This window comes from Saccostrea cucullata, unplaced genomic scaffold, assembly GCF_032062105.1.
Source record: "Saccostrea cucullata isolate Sc308-1 unplaced genomic scaffold, CSIRO_AGI_Scuc_v1 ctg11535, whole genome shotgun sequence".
NCBI classification, from domain to species: Eukaryota; Metazoa; Mollusca; class Bivalvia; order Ostreida; family Ostreidae; genus Saccostrea; species Saccostrea cuccullata.
Genome location: NW_026929303.1, coordinates 12,911 through 36,778, shown reverse-complemented (window position 1 = coordinate 36,778; position 23,868 = coordinate 12,911). Strand labels below are relative to the sequence as shown.

At 33.9% G+C, this 23,868-nt stretch overlaps 1 protein-coding gene across 1 annotated transcript in view; it reads left to right on the top strand.

Moving 5' to 3' along the window:
• Positions 1 to 953: 953 nt before the first annotated feature.
• LOC134280385 (dedicator of cytokinesis protein 3-like) overlaps positions 954 to 23,868 on the top strand; it is a gene marked incomplete at its 5' end in the record, with an annotated part of 35,347 nt that continues 12,432 nt past the window's right edge. The window contains 21 exons of the mRNA XM_062762790.1: positions 954 to 1,052; positions 1,189 to 1,252; positions 1,342 to 1,451; positions 1,657 to 1,834; positions 2,009 to 2,106; positions 2,425 to 2,511; positions 2,616 to 2,716; positions 3,092 to 3,170; positions 4,694 to 4,749; positions 5,022 to 5,136; positions 5,527 to 5,719; positions 5,817 to 5,944; positions 6,132 to 6,245; positions 12,284 to 12,493; positions 12,972 to 13,037; positions 14,141 to 14,233; positions 14,442 to 14,536; positions 14,672 to 14,750; positions 14,862 to 15,021; positions 15,273 to 15,421; positions 15,552 to 15,640. Coding sequence (XP_062618774.1) covers positions 954 to 1,052; positions 1,189 to 1,252; positions 1,342 to 1,451; positions 1,657 to 1,834; positions 2,009 to 2,106; positions 2,425 to 2,511; positions 2,616 to 2,716; positions 3,092 to 3,170; positions 4,694 to 4,749; positions 5,022 to 5,136; positions 5,527 to 5,719; positions 5,817 to 5,944; positions 6,132 to 6,245; positions 12,284 to 12,493; positions 12,972 to 13,037; positions 14,141 to 14,233; positions 14,442 to 14,536; positions 14,672 to 14,750; positions 14,862 to 15,021; positions 15,273 to 15,421; positions 15,552 to 15,640 — 2,363 coding nt within the window. The remainder of the gene's footprint in view (positions 1,053 to 1,188; positions 1,253 to 1,341; positions 1,452 to 1,656; positions 1,835 to 2,008; positions 2,107 to 2,424; positions 2,512 to 2,615; positions 2,717 to 3,091; positions 3,171 to 4,693; positions 4,750 to 5,021; positions 5,137 to 5,526; positions 5,720 to 5,816; positions 5,945 to 6,131; positions 6,246 to 12,283; positions 12,494 to 12,971; positions 13,038 to 14,140; positions 14,234 to 14,441; positions 14,537 to 14,671; positions 14,751 to 14,861; positions 15,022 to 15,272; positions 15,422 to 15,551; positions 15,641 to 23,868) is intronic.

The following is a 23,868-nucleotide window of genomic DNA, read 5'->3' as shown; positions in this document are numbered from 1 at the left end:
TCACAACCCCCTGACATTTTTGCATAAATTGTCAAACAAGAATCAAAGACTGACTAGATGGAGTTTGTTGTTACAAGAATACAACATAACAATTAAGCATATCAAAGGCAAAGACAATGTTATTGCAGATGCCTTGTCCAGAGTATCATGAACAAATTAGATTTTGTATTAATGTACATATATTTCATTTTGACAATATAAGTTTTCATTGACATTCAAACTTTTTAAGGGGGGAGGTGTTGTGAGATGTGTTGTATTTGTATTGTTTCATCAGTAACATTAAGTTTCTTGAACATTCCAGAGTGGTCATTATGTTTGGTCATTTTTTCTAGAACATTCTTGAACTTTATTCATGTCCAGAACTTTCCAGGAATATCATGTATTTACAATTTCTAGAATATTCTAGATTTATGATACTGTATAAATACCCTGTCAATTCGATGCATAAATAATTGTGGATACATTGTCGTATAAGCATCATTGAGGTATTACTGGGATATAATTTCACTGGGACATTGTGTGCAGCAACGGACACTCTGATGTATGTATTTTTAGATTTTTGCTAAGTTTATACTTTATGTTTGATATATTTATTATATATTACTGTAAATAAATTATTGTTAAGTTTAAATTGTGTTATTGATCTTTGCTGGCATTTCGGGTAATTCTGACCCATAACATAATTAAGCAATGGCTGCATCTTTATCATTTAGAATCATAAGTTCTTGTAAAGGATTTAATCTTGCATTAAACGTGCAGAATTGTTTGAGTAATGTGATTGTTTGTGTATGTTTTCAATGATAATGTTGCAGCTTCTGTATTTTAATTATGTTTAAAAATGAATTTAAAAGTTTAAGTGGGTTATGATTTTAATTTTGTATGGTGTCTCATTACTGATAAGCGAAATAATGCTGCCTGATTTCTAGTAACTATTTGTGTTGATTGTGTTCCAGAAATGTATAAGTTATGGTTGTGGAGAAAATTTACAAGATACATTCCGCTCAGCTGTATTGTACCACAGTAACGGACCAAAGTGGGGAGAAACTGTTAGGGTCAGTCAGTTTGTAATCAATTACTATATTATAGGCTAGTGTTGCCTATTTTCTTACATGCACAAAATCTTTTATTAAATAAAGTTTCTAAAAAAAAAGATTAAAGATTATTTTCCTTTCCTTTTACCCATATTAGATTTCTATACCTATGGAAAAATTCCCAGGCTCTAGTGCTTTGTTTGAAATCTCACACTGCTCAAGTAAGTTTTACTACTGCAAATCAAATTTTTCATAGAATGAGCTGTATGTTTTTCAAGGGTAAAAAGTTTGTTTACTTGATACATTACAGCCAAATCCAGTAAAGCAGAGAAGAAGCTCTGTGGATTTGCCTTCATGAGATTGACAGATGATGAAGATATTGTGATCAAAGATGCATATCATACACTCTGTATATACAAGGTACAAAATGTTTATATCTGCATTCTAAAATCAGAATGAGGCCTGACAAAAATGTCTCTGATTTAGTGAAATTGAGTTGCCACTTTATAGCCAAATAGAAGCTGGCAGTCTTTTTGGCAGTCATGTGTTGCATTTTAACCATTGAATGTGTGACATTTCGATCCAAAGGAAACATAACTTTTCATATTTGACTTGTATTTTACAGTGTGAAGACCCCAGTAAGATTAAGTATGAGAAGTACAAGACAATGCCATTCCTGGTGGATGATTTTGGAGACCCCCGGCAGTCTGTGTTCATAACAAAGTCCCTCCCCTACACCCGCAGTGCCAGGGAGACCATCCAAGTGTCCACTAAACTGACATCCACAAAATTCACACAAACATGTAAGTATACAAACCGACACCACAAAATTCACATAAATGTGTAGGTATACAAACTGTAAATATCACAAACTGTGATATAAAAAGTTTTTTTAAAGGACTAAATTTTAATTGTTTTTCTCTTGATATTAAAAATATTTATGTTTGAGATAATGAGGTTTGACTGTCCTTTATTAGCTGAGCTACTTGGAGTTTTGAAATGGAGAGATTGTATGAGTGACTTGGAAAGAAATTTGGACAAACTGATGAATTTACAAGGAGGAGAAATTATGAAGGTAAGTGAGCCTTTAGGTTGTATTGTACAATTATATTTAAACTAACCTAATGAATAGTTGTCAGTGTCAAGGGATGGTGTTTTTTCACACCATTTAAGAAGTTTGCAGTCTGTTGACTTGTGATACGTGAAGAATTACTGAGCTACAGACACTATCTGTATAAATGTCCTTTAATTAAGCAGGTTCCTGTGTCTAGTTTAGAAAATTAATATAATGTAGAGAATTCATGCTTTCTTTGTAATATTGGAAAACAGCTCCAATTTTTTGCAATTTTCTTAGGTACTTCTCTATATATTAATAGTGTTGTTTTGTTTTCAGTTTTTGTCAGACATTCTTGATGCTTTGTTTGAAATGCTCCAAGCAGGCAGTCAGACCCAGTACTATACCAAAGTGTTTCATGCTTTAGTAAGTTTGCTGTCCAATTAATTGAGATGCTTGAGTTTCAAGTTAAAAAGACACTAGTGATTTTGTGATAACTTCAAATTTAAAAGCATTCTTTTCTTCTACAGATTTTCATTCTAAACTTGCTGTTAGACAGCAGGTTTGAGAACTTTGTACCAGTGTTAGACAGCTATCTCAAAGAAACATTCACATCACCTCTAGTCCATACGTAAGTAAAAGCACAGCCATCTAAAGTGAAGAGAATTAAGATCAAGTGTCACAACTTGTATTTCTATGAAATTTCCTGATGGTGTTTAAAGGTTGGTTTCCCTCACTTTTATAGAATAAAAAAAAATTCTATAACATATTTTATTTTGGGTATTTCCGTATTTGTCATATTATGGAAAGAAACTTGATAATCAATTTGCTACAGTGTTGAAATGCGGATAGAATCCAACTTGATTTACATTCACCACAGGTTTATCACAGCACATGAATCACATTTTAAAAGTTGTGAACTTTTTTACAAGAATCTATGTATCTGTGATTGAAATAAGAATCAGATTTGGTGGTCTATGTTAACCAGATGATGTGTGTATTTCAGCCATTTGATGTCCTTGTTCTCGGACGGCATTCTGCGGGCAGTCAAAGGGGAGACCTTCCCAGTGGCCATGTCACTCAAGGTAAACTAAAAATAGATTCCATTTTCATGGTCAATGATAGTTCATTTTATTATATACCCATCAATTTCCTTGTTTTTGTTACTGTTTATTTTACAGAGTTTGATCCGATTTTCCGGATCACCACACTGTGGTTTTCTGAATCCATATCACCACTCTCTGAAACTGATGACGTAGTACGCAAAAACATGACGTTATTTTTCTTGCGCGTTAAAAAGTCCCTTGTTATTATGCTTTGTTTTATGGATAAATATTATACAATTGATCTCTAAAGTTTTATTCTGCTATATTTAGCTAGTTATAAGGGGGTATATAATAAATTTATCATTATAACAGTAACTTGATCCGAAGAGCCGTATCACGTCTCGTTGACAGGCGCGGATCATCAGACCAAACTCGCCGCTTCGCGTCTCGTTAGATCTGATGATCCGCGCCTGTCAACTTGACGTGATACGACCCTTCGGATCAAGATACTGTTATAATAATATATATGTATTGTAAATTGAAATGTTCAGTTTTGTCAAATGATATTATTGATGCTAAGAAAACCAATCAAACCAGGTGTTGTGTTTGAATGTTATTTGACTTAACCTTTGTTTCTTTACAGTGATGTTTGCCCTATACTGTATTATAATTAAGAGTAGGTAGATGTTCATTTTGTAGTAAGAAACTTAGCAGGTTTACACTTATAAATAGTTGCTCTTTTGTTTCAGTGCAAATACTCTTTCAGAGTTTTTCAGGGTGTGATATTGGAGCTTGCAATACTATGCTAAGATTATTTTTCTTTCTCATCTATTTGAGCAAGTATTATATTAATCAGAGAAAATCTAATAAAAAATGATGAACAATTAACTACATGTAAATAAGTCTATCAACAGCAGAAATTAAGAGTCATTATGACAAGGAATTCCACTGCTGTAAACAGCTTTATTATGTACAGTTTAACTTTGGTATCTTGAGCATAAATATTTCAAATGAAATGGATATGTCAAAGTGATTTAGAGTCCCAACTACCATTCTTCAGGCATTCAACCCTTATTTTTTAAAATCCTCTTTATCTCAGAAGTTTTTCTTGGTCCCATTAAATTTGAGATAGGGAGGTTTAGCTGTATTGAATAACTACGTACAAGTGTGGTTATGTATAGTATTGCAACATTTATTTCTTTCTTAGAATATTTCTGTACAGGATACTGATGGCTCTATTCATCTCTACTGTTTTATAAGTTGTGGCCTTTGATCTGATTTTATTGTGTTATATTTTTAATGTTGTAGAGGTGTTTTTTATTTTATGTATTTATGATCTTCTGCATGTTGTTTTTTAACTTACTTTTTAGCACATTTTATACCTCAGAATTTAACCATTTTTCAAATCAAAAGTAAAACTTGCAAATTTCCCAAACATTCTCATGATAATTGAAGAATTTCTGAAAACATTAAAACAAGTATACTCATTTCTGGACTTTGACATCAACTTTTACTTATTGTATGGTAGATTGTTATGGATTTGACTTCTCTTCTATCTTTAGGTGCTTGCCCCACTTGTGAGATTCATTGTGCGATCTCGGGAACTCGAGACTCTAAAGTAAGTATACTTTGTATCACTAGTAATAAAGTGACCTATCAACACATACATTGTTTTGTCTGTTACTACTTGCAAATATTTGCATAATGAGACATTCTGTTTATCAGTCTAATATAGCCAGTCCATATTTCATGATTTAAATGTCATTTTTTTTAATATCTATTGTACACGGCTAGATATTGTTTTAGACACAATAAATCACTATTTTATTCTGAAGAAAGCTGAATCGGCTAGCTAGATGATAAATCATCTTTATTATTTTTCTCCCGCAGCCCCATGTGTCGTAACTCTAAGTCAGAAAAAGACTATCAGATCCAGATCTCGCAGCTGTTTGACAGCTTTGGATGTCTCCTGGCCTCAAAGGACCAAAGACTCAAGATCTCACAGGTCTGTACAAACAATTAATGTTAAAAATCACAAATTTTCCTGGGGTTAAATTTGTTAGGTTTGAGAACGAAGTATTGGTTTGTGGGGAATTGATTTTGAGGTTTGAGCAGTGTTGAGTAATGCATATGAAATTCTATATTTCCTGGTGGTCATCAATTTATGGCTCTCTCCATACCTCGAAAACAACAAAAATTAAACCCCCACGAAGATTTGTTATTTCATGTTAAACATCCTTACATTGAAATTTTATGTAAAAAAAAAAGAGGGTTATAAGCAAAGATGGATATTGTTTTATATTTTGAGGTTAACTTTGTATATTATGCTGTGTATATTTAGGGCAAAATATATCTTTCTACAACATTGTGAATTTCTGCTATATGATTTCTTAAGATGGCTTTGCTGTCCAATATGCGGAAGTCATTTGAAACTTTTGTTGTGATCATGACCAAGAAGCAGCTTGCTGACTATGTTAAGGCCGTGATTTCTAAACTGCCACCCCTACGGGAAATCTCGGAGGACGTAGCCAGGAACAAGATGGAGTTCACCAGGGAGATAGTCAACTCCGACCTATTTCTGGATGATGGTAAGTAAAAAGCTTATAAATACTTTTAACAAACCTTTCTCATATAGTAGCTTAATTAATTGTCATTGATCAATCCCTGTATGATGTGATGTTACAGAATCTCGCAGTGTTATGCTGCCCTTGTGTATGAATCATGTTAGGCAGTGTCTTCATCAGAAAATGTTTCTACAGCTTGTGACGAGCACACTTGGAGACATACTGGACAAGTTGTTCACACTCAAACAGGTACTCAAGCATATCCCTTTCACTTAGGAAGTTCTTAATAATAGAAAGGGTGTTTATTTATCTGGTTTCTTACATGTATTCCCCTTTTTTCCACCTCCTTAAGTGCATTTTGAATTTCATATGTCAAATATTTCACAAAATTCAACCAATTCTGACATGATAATTACATTTTGCTCTTTTCTCACAGGAGAAAGATATGTCTGATGACATTGAAATGTTTGCCAAATACATGTTTCCTGTGATGGTGGATACGACCTTGACCTTAAGTGAGAAGGTGGTTCCCCACTCCTTTTCTGTGACGGTAAATCATTACATCAGTATCAGTGTGTTTTATTGTGTTAGCGTTGGTGGGTGTAGTTTCTAACTTTTGTTTGATGTAGTGCTGCTCCTCAGTATTGTTTAACCCTGGATCACTGATATTTTTGTCATTAGGCTACATAAAATTGAAATTCTGGTTCTCAGGCCTGTGCAGATCCGTTTGGAGGTAGCCACAATACTAATTTTATTGTATTTTTGATAAAATAAATAGTTGGTATTGTGGAGACCAATCCAGAAAAAAGTTCCATCCTCACTTTTTCATAGTTTATACTCAAATCTCACTTCCGGTAGCCTTTGGCAAAGAGATCTGGCTACTTTGTTTAAAAATACATTCAAAGACATTGTCTACGATGCCAACTTTTGAAAATTCCCATGGGGATTTAGCGCGTGACGACAATTTTCAAAGCTTTAAATTCGCGACATTTTGTCGTGAAATTAAATGATTATGAAATGATCTTTTTTTAAATGTATTATATTTGATATCACTTATTAATACAACTTAAGGATTAATTTAACACAAAAAATTAATCAAAAAAATTTTTTTAAAAAAAATGGGTTTTTTTTTTCCAAAATTGAAATATTTTTGCTGAAATAAGTGCTTCTCTCATTAAAAACTTGTTTTTTTTTTCTACCAGGACACATAATTTAGTGAAAAATTGAAAATTGTACAACTTTTAAATCATTTTTTTCAAAGGCTAAAAAATATATGAGGTTTTGATACTGTAAAGTCCTGTTTCTGGAAACATTTTTGAGATTTTTTAATTATATTTCAATTAATTAGAGATTCTAATAAGGTATTAAATTTACTGAAATTTATACCACCTATCCAAAGGAGAATTTTTTTTTTTTTTTACAGTCATGAAATTTGTCAGGCTTGATGGTGCCATGTGGGTATTTCCTTAAGTCATGCACATACCTATAAAATATTACTTTTGGGAGAAGGAAGGGAAAAGAAATTCTAACTGACATATACTTGATTGTTTCATCTTAATTTCATAATATTTTAACTGGCAAACTTTACAATATTTTTCATTATAGGTAGATAAAATCAGCAGCTATGCTTTGTAGTTTTCTACTTTCGTTTTCAAAAAACGATCTCTTTGGATTCCGATTTTATAGTTTGATTAGTATTTCATTGTCTTTAATTTATGTTTTTAATAAAATGACTAACAATTAACACGTTAATCTATGTGTTTCACCTTGCATACCCCTCAAAACTGACAAGATAATCCCCTAATTGCCCCAAGCTATAAGCTACTTGTACCTGGACAACTGCGTGCGTTCAGGCGTGAAGTGATTTCCTGTGGCTAATTAACATTGTTAAATAAACAATGAAACTTATCTGAGTGCATTAAATAAACAAGTTTGACATTGTTATGACCCGATTGCCAAAATTCAGTGGTAGGGAATCTTTTATAATCGGAAATTTTGGTGATTTTTTCAAATCGGGAAATTGGGGCAATTTTTCTTTCACGATCGGGAAAGCGGGATGAAAGGGTAAAATCGGGAGGATCCCGCCTAAATCGGGAAAGTTGGCATGTATGTGTTCACGCATTGATAAGCAATGGATAATGCAAACCTTTTGATCTGACATGGATCTATGAAACAAAGAATTTTTATCATTATTTTAAAGAAAATTCGAAAATTAAAATTAAAAAAATACCTCCCTCATCTACTTTATTGCCAATAAAATGATAAATAAAATGCCTCCCTCCCGCATCTGTTTTGGAAAAAATTGGCCTGAGAACCAGAAAATTAAATTTATGTAGCCTAATTTCTAACTATAGATTGAACAATTAGATTATTAAAAGAAAAAAGAAATTTTGATACTGTTAAACTTTGCTATCTCAAACACTGATAGCTTGAATACCATGGATATGTTGAAGTGATTTCTAGGGCCCAAATCATATTTTCTCTTTACATCTTGATTTAGTGAAAATTGCCAAGTTTTTTTCGTGTTCCCTTTGAGTTTGAGGTAGCCAGGTTTGACGGAAATTTAATAGTTGGAAGCACTATAGAGTTGCTGAATTTTAGCTATATTACTTACAACAGTTTATATCAATATTTATTAGTGTATCTGTTTTCATTTTACATGTACTAGTATAAATATTTTATTTAGAATTTATATGATTTTTCTGGGTCTTATGGGATATGTGTGTTCTGCTGTACAGTAACTAAATATCTGTGGTGTTGGAGTCTTGAACAAGTGTTCATACAGAAAAATGTTAAGGAAATTGATTTTTTTTCTAAATTTTTATTTGATACATACGAGTGTTTTAAAATACATTCTGATTAACAATAAGTAGCTTGTGATACAAAAGGTTCATAATGTTTTATGTGAGTAAAATGCCAAAAATATTTCGTCCAGAATTATTTTCTTACTGTTAATATTTTGTGTTAGATACAGTACTTAAAAAATTTTATATTAAAAAGAATACAATCATTCATTTGTGTAAAAGGCATGGTATCGTTCATGTTTTTCTGGCGACTTAGTCATAGCTATCACAGTCATATACACTGAGCGACATAAGAAAGGATACACATGCTTCTTGAAGCCATTCATAATACAAACTCAAGAAATGTATTGATTTAAACAGAATTGATGACATATTTGTAGAGTAAGGTGTGTGTTTCATTTACAGTGGACCAGATTTAGTATCATATAATGTAGCCACATTACAGTAGTACCCTAACATGGCAACTTCTTTAAGTCTGTCCTGCTCTTACATTCCAAAGTTGATGTATCTTTTGTCTTTGGTCTGATGATCATTAGTAGGAAAAAGAGAAAGAACATTTCATACTTGAAAAAAAGAGGTTTACTGTACAATATAATCTCTTATTTTCTTATTGAAGCCATTAGGTGAAAGTCAAGTGTAATTGAAATGTTTGGACTAAAAAAGAAATTTATAGGTTAAATGGTTAGCAGCCAATTATGAAAGCTAACTACCATGTGCATGTACATCTCTTATTGTAGCCCCAGATTGAAAAGTATGGGAGTGTAGCTAGTGCTCACAGTCCCTCTAATTTTAATCATAGTTCCTTCATTTCTAGAATTAAATACAACAGTGACTAATTTTTCATGCTCTTCAACACACATAAAGCCTTTTTATTTGAAAGGTTACCTGCTTAATTAAGGGTCCTCCACACCATGTGACTTGTGACGTATATAGAGAAAAAATACTTTTACTTCCGGTTTTATGTAGATGTTGCATCAGCGAATTGCCTGGAAACCGCTTTTAAGAGAATCTTCATATGTTGCACACTCATAACAATGAACACATGGCATGGTCACGGAGTGATCGATAGAAAAAGATGTCAGTTTTTTCTATAAAAGACAGACAAATGACTGGGTTTATGTTACATAATAATTCGTAAACAACGAATGCCGGTATGATGGGAACTTTTAGGTTATTTATACTTTCAGGCTAATCAACCCACTGACATGATTATCGTCAACAGAGTCTGTGTTGAAAGTTGATATTTTTGCACACTAATTTGTGCGTTTCAATAATACGTCATCTCATTGTGTTTATAAATATTAATAAAATATTGTGCGTTTCTAGTTTTCCTCTTTTACATGTATTTCTGTCTAGTTCAGTAGCCGATAATGAGTAACTATTGTGGAGACTTGCCAAAGTTTTTGAGTCCCGGGCAACAGGAAAGATAACTCCAAAAAGGAACTTTGATACCAATGATTTTCAAAATATTTTTTCTACATTACTGCATTAATTTTAATTCAATTTTTTGGTGTAATCTAATTCATTGATGTTTCTTCTATACAAAATGAGTCTTCCTTGATTTTTCTCTAGATGTATTTGAGAGAAAATGAGTTTTATTTATTTTTTATAAATTAAATTAATTTCTCTAAAAAATATGTTGATCGCTAAAATTAAATTTTTATGGTTATTCTGTGAGCATAAAAATATACGATAGGATAAGACAAAATTTTTGGTGCTACGTATGAAAACGCCTTGGGAAAAATATTTTGAAACTTGTGAAATTATTATTTTAAAAATTCCGTATAAGGCCATAATAAAAATATTTCTAGATTCTCATCCCCGCTCGCCCCGATTTTATACCCCCGCCTCGATTTTTTTAATTTCTGTTTTTCTTCGTCTTTATTCTGATCGGGATCGGTATTCATCTACCATTCTAATTTCGTTTTAAATCCCGCGAAAGTCGACATGATTTTGACAACTGAAAATACATGCGTATATATTTCAAACAAGGGTCATTGGTTGTAAAAGATTGGTGATTATGTGAAGTAAGAGATAATTGAACCTTTACTATGACTTTTATTTGGGTATTGTAGATAAAATTACGCCGATTGACAGGTCAATAAAAAATCTGCAAAATTGAAAAGATAAAAAATATAAAATAAAAGCCGCCCGCCCGCCTCGATTTTTAAAAAAATTCGGATGAGAATCTAGCAATTTATTTATTATGGCCTAAATTACATTTTAATCCCTGGTCAGTTTTTAAAGGTTCATATGCTTGTTAAAAGTAATGCTCAATAATATGAGAACATAAGCTATGTGTGTGTGGAGGACCCTTAAGCAAAAAAAAAAAAAACAAAAAAAAAAACACACACACACACACAAACATGCAAAATTCTATGGATTAATGATTTTTGATAGCTTGACTGCTTTTCATTGCAATATTCTAACATGAATAATATATAGTGCTAGATTAAACATCTGGTAGCAGGGGCTTACAAATAGATTTTTAAGGCACTTTTCCAAGGGCAAGTACATGGTCAAAATTCACTTGACCTACCTGAATTTTGGCTTGCCCCATCAAAAACTAATACTAGGCCTAAAATAAAATTAAGTTTGTTTGCAGTTGCCGACCGACCCACTGAAAATGCACCCGACCCAAACTTTTTTTTTTAGCCATTTGGTAATTTGATCTTTTTTTCAATTTTTCAGAATATTGAAACAGTTTCGTTTTCAAATTTTGACAGGTTTTTAATCATTCAGTAGTTTATAACAAGAGGTGAGCTTATTCATGTCTAGTAGGTATATGAAAACGTCTTTTAATTGTTATCTACCAAAAATCTGATTTTTTTTCCAAAAAAAAAAAAAAAAAAGAATGCTTACCTACCGACCCAGTCTAAAAATTATAGGTCGGCAACTGCAAACAAAGAATTTTTTAAGCTTGGCCCTATATTCATAAATATTTCAAAAAAAGAGGAAGATAAATACTGAGTAGAGCATGCAAGCCCCCATGCCCAGCTTTACATCTTTGACTTACATGTTGATTTTAATTTTTTTGATAAGTCAATTGGGCAAGTGGTTGATAAAATTTCACTTGCCCACCCCTAAAATTCACTAGCCCCGGCACTGGGCAATGGGATTTGTCATCCCCCGGGTAGATTGAAAATTGAGATATAGACATATTATGAGGGGGAAGCATGAGGATAACAAGCAGTATTCAAGATTAACAGTTATTCAAATTAGAATGAGAGCAAACATGGACCTTTAAAAAAATCAGAAGTGGGATCAGATGCCACAGAGGAGTAAGCATTCTTTGTCTACTAGTCACTTCTGCTGGCGTGCCTTAAATTGGTTTGATCCGGCAAATAGAAAAACCCATGGACTTCAGGGTGTAAAATATAGACTAACAATTTGTATGTCAGAAAAACATTGGTTAAACATTTGATTTAACGGTAGATGGTATTTGCTGACAAGTCATTGTACCCATCATAGAATTGACAAAATGCGGACTTTAAACAAAATGTCGATGTCCTAGCTTGTTTTGTCAGCTTGTTTGTCAATATCTTGTCTGGCTTTAAACATTGTTCATTTGTAGAGCATGCCACTACAAATTAAATCAACTGGGAGACATAAAGATTTTTTGTTAGGCAGTTAGAAAATGACAGTGTATCCTTTCTTTTGTCCTTGAGTATATACTGTATATTATTACATGCTAGCAGTTCTATGATGTAGAAGGATATGTTTCTAGTCATTCCTACATGTCAATGACTTCTGTGTAGAGCTTTGAACTGATACATTGTTGTAGCCCGCTATATCACCACAACAAGAAACCCAAGATTTTGACTGCGAGGATGAGGAGGTTCAGAAAAAAGGAAACAAACGCCATGTCGACCGCGATCGCCGCCGCACTCTGACGGGAATTAACTTTTTTACCTCTAAACCAAGACCACCCTCCATCTCAATGCAAACACCTACTCATAGTTTGAAAACTATCGATAGTACCCCAGTCAAAAATGTAGGCATTCAGATTCATTCTCATTAATTTTCTACTTTATAAATTAAAACAGTTATTGTCAACATGTTTAGAGTTAATGCCTGCAAAAATCAAATATTGTCTTAATTATGCAAATAATGAATCAATACTTTTGTTTATAAATTATGTTTATTTTTTTTTATTTTCTTTTAAAATTAAAGATTCTCATTACTATCACATTTGTTCAAGCTAAAACATTAAAATATCAAATTGAAAAGTTTTTAAATCATATAAATGTGAGATAAAAACTCTTTTAAATCAATTTTTTTTTTAATTTTTCACAATTTCAATAAGTATCATATAAAGTTTTTACTCATTTTTATAAAGTCTTAAATGCTAGATATCTAAACTGCCCATTTAATGAGTTAAATTTTTTTTAAAAAGTTATGTAATGTTCATTCCTGAAGCCCTTTGTTAGTGAGATGCTTATCACATTGTTCATGCCTTCATTCATTGTTAGTTGGAGGTGACCGATATCTTCAAGAAAAAAGTCCCCACATTCTCCATGGAAGACCTCGGGCTGAGTGTAAATTTTACATTGAAATACGCATGATAACGCAGGACAACGCTGCTGATAAAACGCATGATAACCGCAGGACAACACTGCTGAAAATATGCATGATAAACACAGGACAATGTTGCTGATAAAATGCATGATAAACACAAGATAATGCTGTCACATGCTGTCTTGTTTCTTAACACTTTTCCATAGACTATAAAGCACGTTGTCCATTATCTTGGGAAATTTAAGTCTTCTAACACATGTCTGATGCATTGATTCACCATGGTTTGTTTTTCATTGATCTGCTATTGTCTGTGTTTTTTCTGTTGATGCATGTGCCAAAGTTTTTACTTGCTCTGTCATTTTCTGATTTTCTAGTTTGCTTGTCTCTGAATATGATTGACAGTACCTACTTAGTAAGAAAAAATGTCCAAGTTATACATGTACAAGACCTTAATGTTTCATATATTAAATGTATCAAAAAATGTACCGTATATATGTACAAAACCATCTGCAAGTCATTACTCCAATGCATAACTTTGAAGTTGAAAAACCGTTATTTTAGATATATGAAGTACCAGTTGGTGTGTGCATTCAAAAAATGTATGCAAGGTCAAACAATAGGATATATATTTTCCTTTACTGACAGTGAAGAAAAATGCAACCCTGTTTAACATCCATCTTTTATGCCGAAATACCTAAATGACTAACAAATCTGATCTATACAACACTCTATTGCTAGAAAGTAGAATGACCGTCTGTTTTTAAAATTAAAAGTTTTCTATTACAGTTGCAATTTTTATAACAGAAGAGGGCAGTATGATTACAATTCAACCAAAGCTAATATACTGTATGGGGCAAAATCTTATTAACTTACTTAAAGGAAAGATTTATTCATTTATAATGTCAGGATTATCTCCCCTTTACAGAAGGTCATTGCTTCTTCAAATCAGATAAATTTCTTGTAGTGTATGAAAAATATATTAAAGAGAATAAAAATGTCAAGTTTTAGAGATGTTTTTTTTTACCAGAGTTAGAAAGAAATATTGGATCTGCAGGTTTAAATCAGTTTAGCATGCAGCTCTGGAGATTCTAAAAAGCTAACTTATTATGGCTGGTTTTTTTAGGGAGAAATGATCTCTTGTATGGCTGAACTGTTGAGACTGATGGACCACAGACAATACAGTGTCATCCTAAAACCAACAGCAGTGCCACTCAGGGTAACTGTGACATTATCTTCCATATAGACACAGATTGGAAAATTAAACATTCTGGAATGAACAATGTATCACAGTTAAGAATAAAAAAATACTGTAAAGCAAGACTACACACACTGCAAAAAAAATGTTAAATAAAGCAGCTAAAATGAGGATTGAAATCTGTATGAGAGTTATTTCCCTTGAAGTTAATTTTGAGACACTGTTTTAGGAGTTTCTGGGTAGAGTACTGCTGACTTTCAGGGAGTTGATCAAAGAGGACTTATTCCCCCCGGGGTGGACAGTCATGAGAATGGTCATCAATAAGTAAGGACCTGTTACTGATATTTTGTAGCTTATATGAAGAGTTGGAAAGCTCTCTATGTGACTCTTCGTCATATTTATTATTTAAAAGTTACATATATGTATAGTATGGTATTAAATTTTGTCACTTTGTTTCAGTGCTCTATTCACTGCGATAGAATACTTGTCTTCTTCGCTCAGTGAGCACTTCCTCAAGAAAGATCAGTTTGATATGCAGGTACCTACTTCCTTTACTCTTTGAAATAAACCAGAATTTTTTAATCAAAATGCATCCTTATAGTATGATAATTGTATAAGAGAGATAAGACCTGTGTTATTCCTTGTTTAGCTGTGGAGTCACTACTTTAACCTGGCGGTAGCCTTCATCACTCAGCCCAGTCTACAGTTAGAGCGGTACTCAGACGCCAAAAAACGCAAGATCATCGACCGATACCAGGACATGAGGATCCTAATGGGGCAACAGATACAGAATCTCTGGGAAAACCTAGGTCTGTCTCAGAGTCTGGCATGAAGTGAGAATGTTATGTTGGGGGAGGGAGGGGCTAGGAAAAATTAGATGCATTTGAGGGTCTGCCATACCTGGAAATATTTTTGTTCAGCAGTAGTGGTGGGGGGGGGGGCTTTTTCAAATGCATTGAATTTTGTTTTTTAAATAAAAGATGAATGATATAAGATCAGATAGAGTTGCAAAAATTATCACACTTTAATGTGTGATAACTGTTTCCTTTTCATGATACAGGTGCCAACAGACGACATTTTATTCCCTCCCTGATTGGTCCCTTCCTGAAGGTGACCTTGGTTCCTGAGGAAGAACTGAGGAAGGCCACCATTCCAATATTCTTTGACATGATGGAATCGGAGGTGAAAACCTGTGGAAATTTTCAGTTGGTCAGTATCAGTAGAAATATCAGTTACTCTAACAAATACGAATTCTTTTTTTTTTTTTTTTTAGAATATTCTTTTTTTCAAATCTGTGCATTTATTTTTATTTCTGATAACAGTTGTACTTTGTTATTAGGTTGAAAATGAGATGATAGAAAAACTGGACGAATTTATCACAACTGAGAACCTAGGAGACACAGATTATATGGCTCTTTTCAGTACAATGTAAGTAAACATACATCAGTAACATTCCCTTCTGTTCAGTACAATGATAACACTCTCAAGGGTTCAGTACAATGTAAGTAAACACAAATCAGTAACATCATTCCTCCACTGTTCAGTAGAGTATAAGTAGATACACATCCAGTAAACACTAAGCAACAATCAGTTCTGAAATCTCCCTGGTTGAAAGATTATTGTCAGTTAATTTTGTCTTACTTTACATTCATGTAGCTATTGGTTTGTGTCACTTTATGGGTTGTGAGGAAAGTCAAATTGATTTTTTTCTATAGTGGAGTTGGGGAGTTGTACACTAGAGAAAAGTATCTGTACTTTTCTTGTTTTGAATCGAGTTTTAGTCAAATGAGCAGTCCCAATGAGTGACTTTGTTAATAATGTTTATAATTTATATCTATGTAACATAGCAGCCTCTTTACTGTAATTGATTTGGGTAGAAAATACAGATATTTTTAGCTCACCTGAGCCGAAGGCTCAAGTGAGCTTTTCTGATCACATTTTGTCCAGCATCCGTCTGTCTGTCTGTCCGTCTGTCTGTCTGTAAACTTTTCACATTTTCGACTTCTTCTCAAGAACTGCTGGGCCAATTTCAACCAAACTTGCCACAAAGCATCCCTGGGTGAAGGGGATTCAAGTTTCTTCAAATGAAGGGCCACACCCTCATTCAAGGGGAGATAATTGGGAATTAATGAAAATTTGGTAGTATGTTTTAAAAATCTTCTTCTCAAGAACCACTGTGCAGGGAAAAATAAAACTTATGGAGAAACATCCTCAGGTAGTGTAGATTCAAGTTTGTTCAAATCATGACCCTTGGGGGTAGGGCGGGGCTACAATGGGCTATCGAAGGTTTTCATAGAAATATATAGGAAAATTCTCTAAAAATCTTCTCCTCAAGAATAGCAAAGCCATAATTGATCATATTTAAATGGAAGCATCCTCAGGTAGTGTAGATTCAAGTTTGTTCAAATCATGACCCCGGGGGGTAGGGTGGGGCCACAATGGCCGACCTAAGTTTTACATAGAAATATATAGGAAAATTCTTTAAAAATCTTCTTCTCAAGAATAACAAAGCCAAAACTGATCATATTTATATGGAAGCAACCTCAGGTAGTGTAGATTCAAGTTTGTTCAAATCATGACCCCCAGGGGTAGGGTGGGGCCACAATGACCGACCTAAGTTTTACATAGAAATATATAGGAAAATTCTTTAAAAATCTTCTTCTCAAGAATAACAAGGCCATAACTGATCATATTTATATGAAAGCAACCTCAGGTAGTGTAGATTCAAGTTTGTTCAAATCATGACCCCCCAGGGGTAGGACTGGGCCACAATGGCCAACCAAAGTTTTACATAGAAATATATAGGAAAATTCTTTAAAAATCTTCTTCTCAAGAATAACAAAGCCATAATTGATCATATTTATATGGAAGCATCCTCAGGTAGTGTAGATTCAAGTTTGTTCAAATTATGACCCCCAGGGTAAGGCGGGGCCACAATGGCCAAACAAAGTTTTACATAGAAATATATAGGAAAATTCTTTAGAAATCCTCTTCTCAAGAATAGCAAAGCAATGATTGGTCATGAGACTACTTTTGGATTTTAACTTTTCAATAAGAAACCAATTTCTACTTTTTCCTAGCCACAGTGCTCAGGTGAGCGATTTGGCCCATGGGCCTCTTGTTTCATGACTGCTTATGTGCTGTATTTCAATGGATTTGTTGTGAAACATGAATAAAAAGAAAACTAGGAGGCCAAATAAGATTAACTTTTTAGCAAAGACAGTTTAAATTAATACATGTATTTTAATATATTCCAATTCATCTATTACTTCAAATAGATTTCCAGGTCAAATATGGAAGGGAATTACCGCCAAAAGTCTATGTATCTTGCTTTTATTCTTATTCTGACTACTTCTTTATGCTTTGTTATTATTGTAATTATATATCACTTTATTGTTTTCATATTCGTCTTTATTGCATTTCACTTTGACTTTTATCCTTTTTCATTTTGCCCTTACTTCTATGTTGCTTTATTCTTGTTAATTCATTTTACTTTCTTTTAAATTGATACAGTTTCTTAAATGATTATCTCAATTACGAACGTGAATTCAATCACACAATGAATGAAGCATATTCAATGAAGCCGAATACAAGTTGTCAAAATTTAGTGCCGCATTATAACGCTAGGTGGCAGGGGTGTTCGCTACGAGTGATGGTAAAACTAGGTAAGCAAACCCGGGCCGGGGTTATTAAAGATTTTTCAATTTTCTGCATTAATTATCAATCGAACATCTGAAGGCCGAATCCGATCACCCTATCCAATGATGGAAACTCCATATTTATTTTCTCTGCGCACACAGGAATAGCGGCCTCTTTTTTTTAACATAACTTTATATACCGGTACTTTACTGAATATGCTAATTGAAAGGCCGACCCATTTTTTGTAAGGGTAAGGGTCAAATAAGGTTAATGTAGTATAGTAGGGATAACATTTAAATTTGATACTATAGAAGAAGTTGAATCTAACCCAAAACCCACCCGCCCCCTTGATATGATTTCATTGGCATCGGAAGCAAAGTGAAAGTTGGGGCGGGGGGGGGGGGGTAAGCGTAAGAAATATTTTTTATACCTTAAAAAAAAAACTTTAACAGCAAAAAAAAAAAGAGAGAAATGTCCACTGTCCAAACACAAAAATCCTATATCGTGTGTGTGTGTAGTGGTGGTGGTGGGTGGGGGTGTTCAAATTTCAGTGCCAATTTCTTTTTTTCAAAACACCACCACTTTCCACATTTAAAACCTATGCTGCATCGAGTCCATGGAAAGTGTGTGTGTATGTGTGTGTGCGTGGGGGGGGGGGCTCTTAACATACGCAGTAATGTTCAATGTCTATACTAAGTCTAACTTTGGGCGCAGTAATGTTCAATGTCTATACTAAGTCTAACTTTGGGAAAAAGTGGGGGCTAAGCTATCTCTCTCTGCGGTTCCGATCGACGCCTATGTATTTTCAGGTTTGGACAATTTCCTTGTTTTTTTTGTTTTTTTTTTTGTTTTTTTTTGTTTTTTTTTTTTTGTTTTTTTTTTTTGTTTTTTTTTTTTTTTGCTTGTCAAGTTGTTTTCAGCGGATAGCTTGAATTTTCAAAAAACGATGCTACGTCACTGTTCTCTCGCCTGAAAAAATATCACTCTACTTAAGTAATTTGTTAGATAATTGAATTCCCGTTTAACAGTTTAATTGACATAAAAATGTTAAATATTTTGATACTAGATGCCCCTTCATAAATTTATAAATTGAGTTGTTTTTCAGAACATTCTTAAGCGTGGATCTAGGAATTGAAGTTAGAGGGGCGTCAAAGGAAGGCAAGGGGTCTGGAGGCCGCCTTGAGGCCCCAGTAGGTCAAGGGCAAAGCCCTGGTGGGGGCTCAGGGGGCGAACACCCGGAAGCTCCTGGGTTCTAGAGATTTTGTAGGGTAAAAATGAGGTCTACCAAGTAGGCATATTTACATTTTCTAGACGAAACTGTGATTTATGTTAACTTTGACAATTTTAGGGGTGGAGGGCGCCGGATGCGCCCCCTCCTTAAATCCGTCACTGGTTCCACTGAACTGAACTTTATTTCACGACAGATAGTAATTGCTCATGCGTGTGATTTTAGGGACGGGGCTTTGCAAAGGAGTGAGGAGTGTTATTGGTAGGCAAAGTTGGAACCAGGCTACACCCAGGCATACTAGAAACTCCCCAGTCTTTTTTCATGCATTAATATTTTATGTTGAAATAACACTTTTTAATAAAGAAAAGAAATATCTTTTAGTACGCACCGTATTATACATCAGCCAGGAGAGTTAAAAAAATCTTAAAACTTGAAAATTCTTTATTTGGTGGTGGTGAGGGGGGGGGGGGGTCGTCAACTTTTTTTCAGTACCAAATATAACTCAGATGAACATATGCCACTAAGTACATGACTACTTTAATATATGAATTGACTACATTGTATTAGCATGTGATTAGTACTGCAACAAAAAGTGTAAGGTATGGGGCAACAAGCCTTTCGCTGAACTTTTCCAGTAGTAAAAAGTATGTTACGTTTAGGAAAACGTTTCGTGGCATCCTCCCCTCTATCGGTGAAACTTACCCCATAGGAGGTCGTATAGACGGAAGTCAGTATATATTGAGACTTGGGGGTATGATTGTATAACGTCCCTTTAAATTGGAGAATTTTTAACTCAAATGGAGAAGCCACCTCTTGGCGGTGGATAGCTGCAAATTTGTCCTATATACTCGGCACTTATAGCCATTGGGCGGTGAGGGATCTTTTATCGGGCCAGCACCTACTGCGATACGGGACCTCGGATAATACGCTCTAGATCTCATCCGAAGGACCGAACTCCACGTCCCATAGTGGGATTCGAACCCACGACGTATTGATTGACTCCTTACTACTGTGTTTCGTGACCCTAGAGCAGACGCCGTAACCACAGTGCCACGCGGGCGATTGCACCCGAGTGGAGGGGCATCCGGGGGGTGGGGGGGGGGGGCGGAATTCATTATCCATTTGTACTCGTGAAGATTATCTATGTTAAACTAAATGGTTAGAATTGTTTAATTATTAACCACTATTAAAATGGTTACATTTAAACATTTATTCATGTAGGACGTATAACTTAATTTTCTTAAAAAACTGAAAACGTTAGCATATAAATATTGTTTTACGATTAAAAAAAATATTCGGGGGAGGGGTTGCTATGAAGGGGGACGAATTGCTATATACAGCTAGATTTCCCACGGAAGACTAGCTATATATTGAAACTTCCCCGGGGGAAGTCTCACTGAATAGTCTTCCGAAGGAAGCATCACTATGTAGTCAGTCTTCCAGGGGAAATCTGACCATCTTCCGAGGGAATGGCATTATCGGGTACATACCTGAACTTATAACAAACATCATTTGAAAATTTAAGTTCGATTGATAAAGTATTAAGGCAGAAAATTGAAAAATCTTTAATAACCCCGGTCCGGGTTTGCTTACCTATTTTTACCAACAATCGTATAGCGAACACCCTGCCACCTAGCGTTATAATGCGGCACTAAATTCGGACAACTTACATTCGTCTTCATTGAATTTAGTGCCGCATTATAACGCTAGGCGGCATTGTTTACATGATTGAATTTACGTTCGTAATCGAGATAATCAAGATAGTTTATTTAAAAAACAATATCAAATTAAAAGAAAGTAGAATGTATTCACAAGAATAAAGCAACATAGAAGTAAGGACAATATAAAGAAAGATAAAAGCTCAAGTGTAATGTAATAAAGACGAATACGAAAACAATAAAGTGACATATAATTACAATAATAACAAAGCATAAAGAAGTAGGCAGAATAAGAATAAAAGCAAGATACATAGACTTTTGGCGGTAATTCCCTTCCATAGTCAAAGTGATTAATTTCTTCCATAAAGACTTTATGCATCTCTTATTGTGTTCAGTCTCCGCTATTCTAAGGGGGCTTTTTTTCAATTCTGAGAGTGCACATAACAGCAGGAAGTAAATTATGGCTTGTCTAGGTTGGAAGAATTAACTTGAATTCATGCATGTAAAGTATAAAATTCATTTTACTATACATATGTTAAAATTAAGAATGACGTGTAAATGAAACAGACATATAAACAGACATGTTCCATTGTTAATGTATACATTGGTAAGCAAAAAAAAGTCGCTTGCATATTTAACCTTTAAATATATTATTTGTTAATTATTGGCTAAAATAGTTTAGTTGCATAGCCTTCGAAAAAATATATAGATGAATATTACCACTGCACTCCATTCTTAACAAGGAAGGGGAAGATATTTTATTTAATTTAAGTTATTTATGTTGGTGAAACAATAAATTGAAATTATATAGTTACAGATTTTAAATGAAATGGTAAAAAGTTTATAAGAAAGATAGAACACATGTTAACTAATAAAAAAAAAGTTTATGAACAGAGGCTAAAAAGCAAAATAGCTTTGAATTTCAGTTCTGTTCAAAAATTGTAATAAGTTAAAAGTGACGATGAAAAATTAATTTACATCTACTTCCTTTGATATAAATACCAGTATAATATATGCTCATACCTTAAGATACAATAATCTTTGATATTAGTGGAATCAGATAAGAACTAGAGTTTTACATGTTAGACATGTGTTTTACAGAATAATCCTAATATTTACAGCTAATTCTCCTTTGAGATCAAACAAACAATTGATGATGTGATTATGACACCCTGTATAAGTGTGGATAAGACAGAACTTTGTATTTTATGACCCGAGGTGTTAAAACCAGCCACACTCAGGGAAATAATTGTTTAACATGTAAACATTAAAGACAGCCAAGGTGCAATAATGATTGCATGCTGTGTTAGATATGGGGACTGTCTGTCCTATATGGGTGTGAAGTACTCTCAATTATTGCATGACAGCCTCAGGGCATTCTGGTACGACCGTATAAAGTTTCCTGACCCCTCATTGTCTAGGGTGACACTAAGATATTTGTTTTACATGAAGGCCACTTGGGATTTTTACTGTTTAAGTATTAGGGATCACGAAGGACTGTACTCAATATCAATATTTTTAAGAGATTCTCACTTTTTTGTGGCAAATTTAAAAACTATTCAATAAAGTAATATTCGGAGCATTGAGGCCTGACATTGCCAGAAGAGGAGATTTTGTGTGGAGATAATTTGTCCTTTAATGTAAACAGAAGTTCCCCCAATTTAAATCACCATAATTTGTTATCAGCTGAAAGCGTAACCTAAGTGATCCGAGGGCCTGTATTTAGCCATTGTGAGAGGGTCTATTATACTGGTGTTGTGTTGACTCGGGATTATTGTGACAAAAACAGCGTGTCCTCGGAAAGCGTCGGTGCCCCAGCGGACCGTTAGATGTGGCTTCCCTCATGAGGAACATCATGATCCCTGGCAGAAGGGCCTCTCAGAAGGGCCTTGGGCCTGGCTGCCGGACCGACAAAAACTTCAGGTCACGGAGTAAGTCCCAGCCTAATCTGTACCCCTGGAGGAGGGGGTCCTGTTCCAAGTACCAGGGTGAGGAAGGCAGTGGGAATCAGAATCTATCTGGATTGTCTGTCTCCCAAAACAGGAGAAAATCTCTCTCTAGATTTTCAAGGTTTGTAGGGACAAAGAGAAATTATGCTTGATAGGGGTAGAGTAATTTTTTTTTTATTATTGCTGAATACAGAACTTTAACAGGCTGAAAAAAGTTTGAAAATTTCAGAATATTTAGATTTGAATATAGCCCACTATCACATAGAGTCATACAGATTTTATAAAGTTCACCTCCCAATTGTCTGGTTAAATGTCTTAGTAGAAATTAATATATTAATGCTTCTTACCTTTAAAAAAGATCATATTTGTTTAGTTTTTTTGTTCTTGTACACCAAGAACAAATTGCTACATTTTAATGCATTACTTGGTTTTATAGTCGGGGGGATGGGGGGGGATTAAACAAATATTATATTAATACCATGCAGTAAAATTATTGCGCTAATTTATCTTATGGTGTATAATGCTTCATTGGTCCATTTTAAAATATTTTTTTTACTCTTATCCCTGCATAAACAAAATCTCATCTAATAAACTTTATGTATGTCTTGTGTATGCTCTTGTCATAAAACAGAAAAATCAATAGATTACAGTAAGATTTTACCAACCTTGTTTTACCCTTTTACCTAGAAGTTTAAGGTAGCTTATTAAAGAAGTATAACATTCTCTTTTAAGTCATGGTAGGAGCATTAATATACATACAAGAGAGTAAGCATTGCTTTGTGCCATTTTCACAGAGTGACATGTTTTATTTCTGTTTAAGATTTTCTTTATTTTGGCCTTTGAACTGAAGAAGTGAATATTTGTACAGATGTTTTCACTTATCAAATTAAAAGATCAAACACCTTCACACATACTGTACTCGGTAGCTGTTTACCGTCACGCTGTTTGTTATTTATTTCCTACAGACCAAAAAAAAAAAATCACAGCTTTTAATTACTTCGTTTTCCTCTTGTTTGTTTGGAAGAATAGTTGGTAGCTTTGTTAAAAGCAAAAGAAAGTAAATGTCTCATATTCAGTGTGAAATACTAAAACTGTAAGGATTATCCAATTGCATATCATTAAAATATATTGTTTAATTGATTTATTTAAGGTGCCCAATTACTGGTAATTTTAGTTTCTAAG